Source organism: Phragmites australis, chromosome 4 (genome assembly GCF_958298935.1).
Source record: "Phragmites australis chromosome 4, lpPhrAust1.1, whole genome shotgun sequence".
NCBI lineage: Eukaryota > Viridiplantae > Streptophyta > Magnoliopsida > Poales > Poaceae > Phragmites > Phragmites australis.
The window spans coordinates 1,404,960-1,417,979 of NC_084924.1; the positions used below are offsets into that span (position 1 = coordinate 1,404,960).

General features: G+C 43.3%; 2 protein-coding genes across 2 annotated transcripts; one reads left to right on the forward strand and one right to left on the reverse strand.

Annotated features, from left to right (window-relative positions):
* Nucleotides 1–1,220: 1,220 nt before the first annotated feature.
* LOC133915054 (mRNA-decapping enzyme-like protein) lies at nt 1,221–6,105 on the forward strand. Its single transcript, XM_062358057.1, has 8 exons — nt 1,221–1,520; nt 1,631–1,671; nt 2,582–2,631; nt 3,327–3,471; nt 3,998–4,051; nt 4,611–4,740; nt 4,900–5,415; nt 5,762–6,105. The coding sequence occupies exons 1-8, from the start codon at nt 1,338–1,340 to the stop codon at nt 5,816–5,818; spliced, it is 1,176 nt and encodes a 391-aa protein (XP_062214041.1). The 5' UTR covers nt 1,221–1,337; the 3' UTR covers nt 5,819–6,105.
* Nucleotides 6,061–9,897, reverse strand: LOC133915055 (IAA-amino acid hydrolase ILR1-like 3). Its single transcript, XM_062358058.1, has 5 exons — nt 9,462–9,897; nt 7,452–7,577; nt 6,897–7,211; nt 6,689–6,817; nt 6,061–6,593 (listed from the first exon to the last, which is right to left on the reverse strand). Exons 1-5 carry the CDS (start codon nt 9,741–9,743, stop codon nt 6,216–6,218), a joined length of 1,230 nt encoding a protein of 409 aa, XP_062214042.1. The 5' UTR covers nt 9,744–9,897; the 3' UTR covers nt 6,061–6,215.
* Nucleotides 9,898–13,020: the final 3,123 nt, after the last annotated feature.

Below are 13,020 nucleotides of genomic sequence, written 5' to 3' on the forward strand. Positions count from 1 at the left end.
AATTTTAAGTTTTGCATCTTTTTTTTCAACTGATGTTGTACGAGTACATGTGTATGATGATGTAAGAGTGTGAGCATGTTTATGAGTTGTACTGATATTAAAAAAACACTATCCGGACTCTAAGTTCCTCATAACAAAAACAAGGAGGAAGTATGAATGGCATGACCATTTGGTTATACTTTTACCATTTCGAGTGTTAACAACTTGTATAATTAAGTCGCGTCCATGATCCGATCTCCCGCCAAGAAAGTCAATGTGACCCATGTAGGCAGCTTGATCCAGCTCTGTCCGTGGACTCTATCTAACATTGCACTTGCAATCTTGCATTGCACAGCTCCTCTTTCTAACGACTATTCTCTGAGCCAGGCCATGCCTGGAAAGGAAACCGGCAGACCGCCAACAAGACGAAAAGATGTAGTATTGTCACATTCTTTTTGTTTCATCCACATTTTGATCTGGCTTAAACGGGGAAGGGAACAGTATCAGTGCTTCTCTCAAGCTCTTTCTGCAGTAGTTGGGTAAGGTGACCAAATCAAGCAAATTTTAATTTCTTTTAATCTTAAAAAGAGGAGAATCATGTACTTGAATTGTTAGGGTGCGATTGGTTGTCTATAGGTAGGTTTTCACGTATGGACAGTATATGTAGACTCAGAAGAAGTAGGTTAAACGGAGCTATGTTTGCTGAAAAGAAGAGTGTTTGTTTAATTGTATATATCTAGATAAGTTAAAAAAAATTCTGTTTGGTCGACCTAATACGAGGCTGTATAAGGGGATTGTATGTGTTGAGATTATAATCGCTTGTCTTCATGAGGTCGTATAATTGGTGGTCGAATTTGTACGACTTATGGACTCGCCTACACGCACGGATGCAATGCCATTGCATCTGCCGACCTTTTTCGTAAGTGAAGCTCACTCTGGAGCAATTTGTACCCATCAGACAGATTGAAACAGTAAAAACAGGTAGGCCCATTGAATATTTGAATAGCCCACCAGGTAGAACTGGGCCTTATGCTCTCCAATGCCCAAATTTAACCAAGTCCATTAGCCCAATACAGCCCCGGAAATCCAGGAGGAGAAGAAAACCACAACGGCATGCTTTCGTCTCGCTGCAAGTGGGGACAAGTGCGCCAGGTCACTGATCACTGGGCCCAACTGAACAGCGGCTCAGCGAACAAGTATTCGCGGCAAGTTCTTCGCCTTCTCCCGGTTCCAGAAAACGTTCTGATCCCGAGCGCCTTCCTTCCCTCCAGAAACCCACGCGGAAAAAAAATCGTTCGGCAATTAGGGTTTCCGGTGAGGCCACGGCGATTAGGGTTCCGGCGAAGGCGCGCGCTGCCATGGCGCGGAGCAGGCGCGGAGGCGGCGGCGGGAAGGTGACGCCGAACTTGGTGTGGGACCAGGAGGGCACGCGGGTGCTCAACCTGAGCGTGCTGCGGCGCCTCGACCCCGCCGTCACGGACATCCTCATCACCGCCGCGCACGTCGCAACCTACAGCTTTGACGAGGAAATCCTGGAATGGGTACGCTACCGTCCCCTCGCTGCCCGCTAAACCCCCCTCCTCCCGCGTCCGATTTCCTTGTGTTGAAATTCCGAACTCTGATTTGTGTACGCGCGCGCCCTTTCCTGCAGAGCCGGAAGCCTGTCGAGGGGTCGCTCTTCGTCGTCAAGAGGTTTGTGCAGTGATCCTAAGTATACTAACTAATGGGCTGTGCTGATTGTAACACTGCGTTGCGTCGATCGCTACATTTTATGTTGTACTTCTGCCTTGGCGTCGGTTGAGGTTGTTTGGTGGATGCTTGCAAAACTCATTGAGCTACTTGGATTCTGATGATTTGAATGCTGGTGTTTTGGATTTTTGGCCTTCCTTGGAAATGCAAATGGATTGGGACGCTGGGTTGGTCTTTGTAATGTGTATTGTAGTTTGATTCAGCAATCCCCTGTGTAGCAACGGGTAGTATGATTTGATTGCTAAGCAAAAGCACTGCTGTTTGTCGTTCCTGCGGTTTCTGAAATCGCAGTGTCATTTCTATGCAATGATTCAAGCGATTAAGTATCTGGTCATCTGGTGTTGCTAAACACATTGATGTGGCTTTTGCAATACTGTTTGCGGAGACTTTTTCAATAATTGCTCTTTGTCACATGTTGACTGTTGTGCGTGGATTTAGATGCTGTTATTTTACAACTGATATGCGTATTGTACGCCTATGCTGGGTCATTATTTTTTTCCTGATCCTGGTCCTACTATGTGCTATCTACTTACACGTTGATTCCGCGATGCATGTTTGTGAAACATTGCAGTGTGCGAACTTAAATTCTATAGCCAACATAGGATGCCCAGGAATAGGTCCAGAAACATTTTCCCCCTTTCCATATCACTATTAAAGTATGTGATGACTACTTTCAGCATGTAATGTATTGATGGTCAATGTTCAACTAATGACATTGTATTAATTTGGTACTCTGGCATATTTACTTAAACTACGAAGATGTTGGTTTATGAACCCTGAAGAGTACGGTGCATTTGTTGGTTGCCTTGAAATATCTTGCATATTTTGTAATGATAAGCACTTATTCTTGTAGGAATACCCAACCCAGATTCCAATTGGTCGTCATGAATCGTCTAAATACAGGTATGCTTGCACACCTATTTAATTGAACACGGCATGCTTGTGCAATTTCACCCTGCTTGACCATAAAAAAATGTTGAAACAAATGCTAGAGGGTGGGAGCATTTGGCAATGAAAGGCGGATAGCTCCCAGAGATTTATGACTATGTTATATCAGTACATAATCTAATTAAGAGTCCTTGCTGCCAGCCTTCTGTAGTTTTGTGTTAAATTAAGCTATCGGATGTTTGGCTCCTGATATATTCATGTTGGGAATCGCAATAACTTATGCATCCTACCTAAAGACTGTTATTGAAAACTGTTTCCCTTTAGGTTTATATATGAGGTTGTTTGTGTCACTCATAGTCACGGAGAACGTGGAACCATGCCGTGTTCCTCGTCCCGGGAACATGGGAACGATCTGGCCCCTGCCTTGTCAAAATCTTTCACAAGTAGCGTACCGTGTTCCTCGACCCCATCGACCTGGGAATTATGTGCACAAATGAAAACAATGTTTGCTCACTCAGCTGAAAACATTACTGAATCAGAATTTTGGTCTCTTCAGGGAAACCGTGGTTATTCGATATCAAATGGTATCTTGAAACATTAGTTTGGGCAGCCTGTTTAAGTGATTTTGTTGCTTATTTATGCTTGCTTATTTTATATGTTAATGTTGAAATTAAATATGTGAATTTTCTGTTGCCTTCCTCCTAGAACAGAAAATCTTGTCGAAGATGTCTTGACAGATTTTGAGTATCAGGTGCAAGTTCCCTATGTGATGTACCGTAATGCAGCAGAAGAAATTACCGGAATTTGGTTCTATAACCCACAGGAATGTGAAGAAGTTGCATATCTTTTTAGTAGGTAACTATTTACTTCTTTCTTCCTTTCAATCTCGTCCACATCGGTGTTCTCCATTTATTTCGGACTGTCCTTCGTATGCAGCTGCTCACAATTGTGGAATTATGGCCCTAACTAATCTCAGATATCTTGCTGCTAAAGTGCCAAGATTTGCCTCTTTTAATCTGCATGTAAGATTGGCATCTTTTAATTTGCCAGTCGATGTTCTGTGTGTTTTTCTCATTCCAAAACCAGAGTTACTGAAATACCAAATAGAAGTTTGCTGTATACTGGTACCTGAGCCTGTTCTCATTCACGACATGGTCCACAAAAGCGTCATTTTATCAAGCTTCACAACCCAGCATGTAAGTTTGTAACCAATATGACCTGACCAGTAGTAACTATCTAAGCCACTTTAGAAATTGTAGCTGCTTGTTTGTGTGCACTGACTTGGTATTGTAGAACTATGGGGGAGGGCAAGACAAGATTTTTCAAGCTTTTATGTACCTTTTCCTTTTTGTACTGATTAGCGTCATGTGCAATGGTACAGGATACAGTATGCATATTCTAGGGCGTCTCCCAAGGCAAATCTTTCTTCCAAAAGGTATGTCAATTTTTCATGCATTCCTGTTTTCCTTGGAAAAGAAATCAGCTTGTGAAAATTATCAAGACAGGAGTTGCTATTTACCTGTTATTTATTTTTTGCGTGTCCATTTTCGGTTTACTAATCTTTATGCTCAATATTGTGTTTCATGTACGCTCATTGATCGAAGTTATGTTGCTGTTTCAGTCGTTTTTATCATTCTAAGTTTCTAACTGTAATTGCCTCTTTGAGGCAGCATGATCACTGCAGTGAATACCCCTACAAAAGTAGCAAAATAGTTTTATAAATGGTGTTGGCTTATGTTGTAATTTGGCACAAGGGCCTCTATATGAATCGGTCAATGTTTAATGTGAACATCTATTAGACTTTTCAAACAAAAGGCTGATGAAAATCGAATTGCTCGAATGCATTGTTGAAAAACAAAGAGAAAATACAAATATAATCTAATGTTTAGTTGAATTGACCCCCTTGAACTCATATTACATCACCACCTACAGGCTACAGTTGGTGAGGATATGGTGTTATGTTGAAATTACCTCTCTGACTATGCCTATTACAGTGGGTTTGAAGAGCTGGAAGCAGCGTCTGGGCCATCTGCTGTACCTGCTGCTCAAGATACTCTAGAACAATCGACATCCCCTACCATGGTACCAGATGATGTTAACGAGTTTGTGGCAGCCATTTCGAAGGTAAGGAAACCTCCCTTCTATCCATACCTGTAATTTTCTATTTTTAATTATTAGTGTTGTTTGTATTTATTCTGATAGCTTTGCAATCTAGATTAATTGTGCAAGTTTCGTGAGATAATGTCTTTGATTTTATACGATTGCATGAATTTCTTCAAACAGGCAGATGCATGTGTAGATGATATGATTGGTGGAACCAAGACAGTACGACAAAACCAATCTTTGAGGACTGTTCCTTCTCCTAGTCATGAATCACATAGTGCTAGTGCATCGCAGCCTTCCGCCTTCCACAATCTGCTTCCTTCACGAACTTTGTCAGTTCCTGTGAGGCCCTTCGATGCTCATATATCTAGTTCTACTACCATCCAACCTGCAAGTCTTGTAAAACCAGCACTCCTTGCACCCATGGCATCTACACAGACAACAATGGCTAATGCTTCTTCTTCACTGTCTGTCGTTCCTCCACTTCATCCTCCTCTTGCTCTTCATCAGCCGCAAAGTGCTCCCTTGCACCAGCCCTTCCCACTACCCACTGTATCCCCCTCTCCGCTATATGGCACGCCGTTACTTCAACCATTCCCACCACCAAAACCATCACCATTGCTTACCCCAGCAGCATTTTATGGCCTAGTCCTGACAAGAGACCAAGTTAGGGGTGCACTGCTGAGGCTTGTTCAGGTATTCTCACTTTCTTTGACTGCTAGTTTGCAGTTAGGTTTACGTTCTAACGCTGTCCATGTTTACTGCATCTGTAATTGAATTGTGTTTCGAAAAATTTAGGAGTCAACTGAGGCTTGTTAGTTTTGATAGCATTGCTCTTTTCGAATAGAAGTTTTACTAGCATTTTTAGGGGTATAAGGCACCAATTTTTATGAAGGGAAGTACAGTACAGCATATGATGGGGAAGATGGTAGTCTCGTCAGACAAGGATATTTTTTACGACATTTTCACGAGCATGTGCCCAACAAAATCTCCCTCGTCTTCACTGTGAAGTTTTTACTGAACTTTACTTTTGTTTTGGCAGAATGATAATTTCATCGATATGATCTACCTGGAGATGGTAAAGAGACCGTACCCTTGAAGAGATGGGTTGTGTCTGCTGCAGCCGTTTTTTGTGTTTCAGGTGTTGCCTTTTACCAAGCCTTTGTTGGCAGATCTAAGAAACGTACAGGATGAGTTTTAACAGTACTGTTTGAGCTGTAGTCTGACGTGTGAAACGTAGATGCTGATACTTTGAACAACATTGTTTAGTGGTTTGAGCTGTAGTTTCAACCGTTCTGAAGCCAAGGTAAATGTTCAATGGCATACAGCCTGCACCCAACATGTGAGGTGGTGAACTTGTGCTCGAATGCCTTGCATACTTCTGAATTGACTCTCAGCCAAACAAGTCCCATTTTATTCCAGCGTTATCTCATGATGCATGAAATAATCTGAGTGCATACATCATGCATGCAGCGGTAAATACTAAATAGCTAGTTTCAGCTTGATGCAGGGGCGTGTTTCTTCAGGTATTCGATCGCCACAGCAGCGTGGAAGGCAGCTCCGATGGGGAGGGCGCCCTCGTCGATCTCGACGTGCGGCGAGTGCACGTGATGGACCTTCCCCGTCTCGGCATTGCTGACCCCGATGCTGAAGAAGGCAGCCGGTATCTTCTGCGCGTAGAAGCCGAAGTCCTCAGCCGCCATGAACTGGGGGCATAGCCTGACGTTAGCTTCTCCGACCATGCTTTCGGCCACCTCCTTGGCCTGCGCGTACATAGCTTCATCGTTGACGGTGGCCGGGTAAGGCCGGAGCTTCTCCTCCATGAAGTCGACGGTCGCCGTGCAGCGGCTCACGGCGGCCTGCCCTTCTATCACCTGCCATGTGCCCAAGAAATCGAGTTAAACCCAATAACTGGCAGTGCGCATGTGTGGGTTTGTTAATCTCTTGTTGTCTAGGCTAGGCACGTTACCTCTCTGATTCTCTTCATGAGATAGGATAGGCCTTCGGTTGTCATGCTCCTGAAGGTGCCACCCAGTGTCAAAGATTCTGGGATGACATTGAAAGCCTCACCTCCTTTGATGAAGGTCACGGACACCACCTGCAAAGTAACCATGAAAAGATCACAGAGAGCCAGCTACATGACGTCAGGATGCTGCATCTGCAGATAGCAAACGTACTGCGCCCTGAAGTGGATCTGTCTCGCGAGCAACGAGCTGCTGAAGGCTGAGGACGGCGGAGGAAGCCGCGACGATCGGATCGATCACGTGCTGGGGCCCCGCCGCATGCCCGCCTTTCCCGGTGATGGTCGCCGCGAACCGAGCCGATCCGGCGAGGAACGGCCCGGGCCTGGAGCCGACGACGCCCACCGGCAGATCCGTGTCGACGTGCATGCCGAAGATGGCCTGCACGTCGTCCAGGACGCCTTCCTTGAGCACATGGTACCCGCCGGCGTGGCCCTCCTCGGCCGGCTGGAAGACAAGCTTCACAGTGCCCTACGGACAAAACCAAGGACTACACAAATTAGCCATTTTTAGGAAATAAAATTACAATTTAGAACTAGTGGTGCATTTGGATGGAATACGAATGGATATCGTTGATCCTATATTTTATTATATATATCTTTTCTCAGAGTTAGAGTTAAATATGAATTGTGTCAAATACAGTTTAGAACTATGTAGTATGTACTATTAGTATTTTTGTAACAATCAAGCCTAAGGCTGCTCCAAGAGTACCTTCAAATCGCTCTTCCGAGACTGAAGCAGCTTAGCAGCTCCTAGAAGCATCGCCACATGAGCGTCATGCCCACAAGCATGCATCTTCCCATCTTCCTTGCTCTTGAACTCCCATTCTACCATTTCCTGCCAATGGAGCACATGGCAAATGGACAATAGGTCATCCAAATCTTTTACCAACATTCAACAGCAGCAGGTTTATTCGAACATAGAGTAATATGCAGCTCCAGAAAATATTTATCACATCTTGCTGGCACCATGGTCATCTTGTTCTATCTGTTACTTGTCCAGTTCTATCTTTTTTTTTCTTTTTTTGAAATGTTGTCCGTTCTATGATGCGACAGGCGAAGCATTTAACATTGACAGTTCTGTGTAGTTGTACTCAGTCGTTATCAAGTTTGATGGGCAACACAGGGAATTTTTTGGGTCCACAAGAGAGTACAGGAGGTCGAAATAAACAAAAATGATTCATGCATGCGTGACGTCGCCGCTTCAAGAAAGGGAAAAATGCATAAACCCTCTTATAAGTCATTCTTATTTTGAGATTCCTTCTATAAACCATTTTGTTGCAAAAACCTCCCAACAGTAATTTAGATTTGCAAAAATCTCCCTAGCAATTGTTTAATCCAAAAATAGGTTTTCTTTAATATAAAAAATATGTAAATTCTTTAATAATTTAGATAAAGGTTTTAAAAATGATTTCTTTGGTGAAATAAAGAAAATGAAATGCTTTTAATTCTATTAATCTTATATAATATGTTTTTCAATGATAAAATAAATGTTTTAATTATGAAAACAATTTAGAAAATCTAGAATAATATTTTAATAGGTTTTCTATGTTCCCTTTTAATTATGGAAAAGTGGTAAATAATTAGAAAATAAGTTTTCTTTAGTAAAATAATTTAGAATAATCTGTTTTAATTCTTTTTAGTGTTTCTTTAATTCCTAAAATTTGCAAGAAAATCCTAAAAAATTCCAGAACCCTTCAGAAAATCCCAGAAAAATTCCTACGCTCTTCTTTCACACTCTCCAAGCCATATCTCCACCTTCATTGGGTGTTTATGGGCATATCTCCACCGTCATTAGAGTTGGGCATCATTATTGTTGGCCTATGGCCGAGCACCCTGTAGGAGTGTCATCGGTTGGGTGTTTAGCTCTTTTGCTTGGCTTTTGGTGTTTATTATCTTGTTTTATTTTACGATTAGACGCTGACGTCCAGGAGCAAGAGTTTGCAGGTCTCATCGACGACCAAACTCTAATCGATTTATTATTTTTATGATTCTTGGTGAATTATCGGCGAAAGAAACGATTAGATCGGAGTTGCGACGGTGGAGATATGTCTTGGAGAGCATGAAAGAAGAGCGTAGGAATTTTTCTAGGATTTTCTGGAGGATTCTGGAATTTTCTACCAAATTTTAGGAATTAAAGAAATAGTAAAAAAGAATTAAAACAGATCATTCTAAATTATTTTACTAAAGAAAACTTATTTTCTAATTATTTACCATTTTTCCATAATTAAAAGGGAACATAGAAAACCTATTAAAACATTATTCTAGATTTTCTAAATTATTTTCATAATTAAAACATTTATTTTATCATTAAAAACATATATATATATAAGATTAATAGAATTAAAAACATTTCATTTTATTTATTTCACCAAAAAAATCATTTTTAAAACCTTTTATCTAAATTATTAAAGAATTTACATATTTTTTATATTAAAGAAAACCTAATTTCTGGATTAAACAATTGTTGAGGAGGTTTTTGCAAATCTAAATTACTGTTGGAGGGTTTTTGCAACAAAATAAGGAGGAATCTCCAAACGAGAGTGACTTATGGGTGGATTTGTGCATTTTTCTCTTCAAGAAAAGACAGAAACTTTGATCAAAATATTGGCTTATTGCAAATTTGCAATCCGCGAAGAAACAAGTTCGATCACACCGTATGTATGCATTGAGCCAGTGACCTCCAGGCTCCGAATCAATGAAGAAGGCGAGGCTTACAAACCTGGATGGGGAGCGCGTCCATGTCGGCCCGGAGCGCGAACACGGGTCCCGCGCCGCCCGTGGGTCCGGCGATGGTGGCCACGACGCCGGTCCGAGCGACGGGCCAGGCGTATGCGACGCCAAGCGCGTCGAGCTCGGCGCGGACGAGCGCGCTGGTGCGGTGCTCCTGGAAGGCGAGCTCCGGGTGCTGGTGGATGAGGCGGCGCACGCCGCACTGCCACTCCGCGAACTCCGGCGCGCGCGCCGCGTCCAGGAGCTCGCGGGCAAGCACTGACGCTGCCATCGACGCCCGCGCCGCCTGGTCTTGGCCGAGACGCGCGACAGGACGAGCAGCCGCAGCAGCAGCAGGAGCCAGGAGGAGATGGCGGCGTTGAGTGTGTGACTGACTGGTGGGAGGAGTAGCTCGCCTCTCAGAGCGTCGCGCTGCCTGCCGCTTCGCTTGGCCTGCCTTGTTTGTTTCCGCGGGGAAGCCTCGTTGGTTTTGATCCGGCCGAAAGGAGGCGATCCGCGTGCCGCCCGTGGTAAGCGGGGCAGCCTCAGCCCGCCCATCTCTCACACCATGTCACGTCGCTAACAGCATTAACACAGCAAGCAAGCGCAGCCTCAGCTCGGTGCCTTGTTCGCCTCGCGCGTGTCGCAACGGACGCTGGCAGGCGGGCGTAGCCGTGTTGCTAGGCCATCTGCCAAGGCCGGCCGGCCGGAGCGGCGCGGTGTTTGCGATGCGCAGCACCTTTTCGAGATCAGAACAAACAAGATGCATGTCGTTTTCGCATTGATTCGTCGGAAATGCGGTCCCTCTCGTCTCGTCGGGAACACCGACAGAACACACGTTCGAGCGCTTCGGTGTCGCCGTTCTCGATGGAAGAATCCACCGTGCGCAGGCGGGAGTTTTATTCATTCATAAATCATAACAAAGTTTACATGTACATTGACCATATAATATATAGAGGATCATGGAGCCAAACATGGCGTCCAGTAGCTAAAGTACATGCATGCTTTGCTACATTACTATGAGCTTCTGTATTGGATTCCCGGCCCTCGTGGCCAAAGATTACATTCGCAAAAGATTTCTGACGAGCTTCAATCTCCTTTAGAATGGCATAATACCTGCACTTTGGTAACTCAACTCTTTGATGTTCTTCACCACTTCTAAGCAGTCACACAAACATTGCTTATATTGCAATCGGCGCAAGACAAAGAGCTTCAGTGCAGCCCACAGCTTCCAGCGTGGGCTGGGTCGCATAACTCCTCCAATACGACTGCACTTGCTGCAACCATCCTGCCTGTATCACGGCAGCTGCCATGCATGCTTAGGGTGATGTGCCGTCTGCGATGGTTGGGGCTTCTCTGGTGGACTCGACACCTCTGCTTCCGCCGGCTGTCATGCGCCAAGGGCACGCGGCCACGTCGTCACAACGCTTGCATGTGGCAGCTGCACCATCTCAGGTGGCTGCCTCGGCTCTGAAGGCCGCGGCTTCGTAGCTGATGTGCCCTTGGTCCCTGCTCCTGTTCAGATGCATGAGGCGGCGTGTGCTGGTCTAGGCCGAAGCGGCCGCCTCAATGCGGTATTCTCACTTAACGGTATTGCGGTGGCGGATGAAGATTTCATGGCCAAGGCTACGAAGCAAGTTATTGCCCGTAATCTGGATTCCTCCAAGACACCACGCTCGGCTACCTGCTCTCATGATGCTAATCTAGATTTGCCACATTCTTCTTCCGCTTTTTCTATTGCCTCTTTACCCAATGATGCTTTTACATCTTATTTAGGCAAATTAGGTGTTTCTTTGGTAGTTGTAGCAATGAGATAGCTCTATCTATTAATGCTCTGAGATATGTAGAAATAGACATGATGATGGTGGCACCTAATACCAAATCAACAAGTACATTGTCAAATAATGACTCCACAAAAGTGTTAAATCCCTTTGACGGAAGTGATGACGAGGACACCGAACTTGACGGTGCCCTACTCGCTCACTTGGTTAAGGAAGTGTCGGAGGTAGATTGGGATGATGCGAAGCTATCCACAAAAATTTGTGACTTTATGACTACTGCTAAAAAATCTAAATCATCCTCTACGACAAAAGGGCGAAAGACCCCGAACAGTGCCAGGAAATCCAATAAAAAAGTTTTCTAATGAAATGTATCTTTTGGAATAGTAGAGATCTATCGGATTTGGCTAAATTTTCGTATGCCGCTGATGGTATTAGAGAGAATAATCTGGATTTTGTGGCTATTTTAGAGACCCAGAAGAGCGATATGTCAAGATCGAATTAGACTCGCTTTTCGGGTGGCGCTGATTTTGTTTGGCATTGCCTCCGACCTCGCGGCAGGTCGGGAGGCATTCTCCTCAGGATTAATATATCCACTTTAGATTTGTCTATGGTTGTAGAAGGAAAATCTTTTGTCAAATTCTATCTAAGCAACAAGATAGACAATTTTAGATCTTTATAACAGTGGATGGACCGACATAAGATGATTTCAAATCTAGCTTTCTTGCAAAATTAGTGCGTGCCTACCAGCAGAACCATCTTCCAACCCTGATTGGTGGGGATTTCAATATCATGAGGAATAGTAGCAAGAAGAATAACAACAGATATAATGATCGTTGATCTTTTCTGTTCAATGATATCATTGACAATTTTGATCTTACAGAAACTAACTTAACAGATCGACAATTTACTTAAGCAAATTTTCTTCCTAATCCGACCTATGAAAAATTAGATAGAGTTCTTATGAATACGGAATAGGAGTCTAAATATCCGTTGGTCTCTGTACACGCTCTGGATAGAGGTTTTTCGGACCACATGTCCTGTTGGCTGACACTGAAATAGCGGCTTTCCTAGGGAATCAGAGGCAGTTCAAATTAAAACTTAGCTGGTTCACTCGGGATGATTTCCATGACCGTGTGGTAGAAATTTGGAATAAACCGGTAAAAGGGCATAACCATATAAGCAGCATGCACATAAATTTATTCATATTATCAAGTACTATATGCTTGCTATGAGAGTAGCACGTCCTGTGTGGAACGACGATATTTATAGATGGCAACATATACTTCTATCTAGTACTTCAACAGATATATACGGGTAACTTGCTTTGAACGTCACTAGAAGCAATAAGCAATAAGTATGTTTATCTAACACAGATTTTACAATTCATTATACTATAGTTATTTATTATCTGTTTTTTCGTTTTGCAATTCATATACGTATAGAATGGTAAAAAGCTACACACGCCAATTTGCACGGTGAGCATATTACTTTGTCGCACCATCGTATGCACATTTCAAGTTATAATACTATATTTTACATATGACATATATTTACATTTACATATATATGATACATGTGCAGGATGGTCAAGCACTAAGGAGACACTTTTTATCAACCTATTAACGTACGACTGGAATTCATGTCGATATGTAATTTCTGCAGGAGAATATCTTAGCTGCATTGTGGGCAAGACGATTTAAAAAATATAGTTGTGAAAATAAATATATTTCTATGCACTTATTTATTTGTACTAAAGTTGAGTCATATTTATATTTAGAATCCAAGGTA

Excerpts from the sequence above, each read along its gene's own strand:
- LOC133915054 (XM_062358057.1), top strand. The coding sequence starts at position 1,338 with ATGGCGCGGAGCAGGCGCGGAGGCGGCGGCGGGAAGGTGACGCCGAAC. Across the intron at positions 1,672-2,581 it reads TCGCTCTTCGTCGTCAAGAG|GAATACCCAACCCAGATTCC; the intron begins GTTTGTGCAGTG and ends TTATTCTTGTAG. Across the intron at positions 5,416-5,761 it reads CACTGCTGAGGCTTGTTCAG|AATGATAATTTCATCGATAT; the intron begins GTATTCTCACTT and ends TTGTTTTGGCAG.
- LOC133915055 (XM_062358058.1), bottom strand. The coding sequence starts at position 9,743 with ATGGCAGCGTCAGTGCTTGCCCGCGAGCTCCTGGACGCGGCGCGCGCG. Across the intron at positions 7,578-9,461 it reads TGGACGCGCTCCCCATCCAG|GAAATGGTAGAATGGGAGTT; the intron begins GTTTGTAAGCCT and ends CTCCATTGGCAG. Across the intron at positions 6,594-6,688 it reads TCATGAAGAGAATCAGAGAG|GTGATAGAAGGGCAGGCCGC; the intron begins GTAACGTGCCTA and ends GGCACATGGCAG.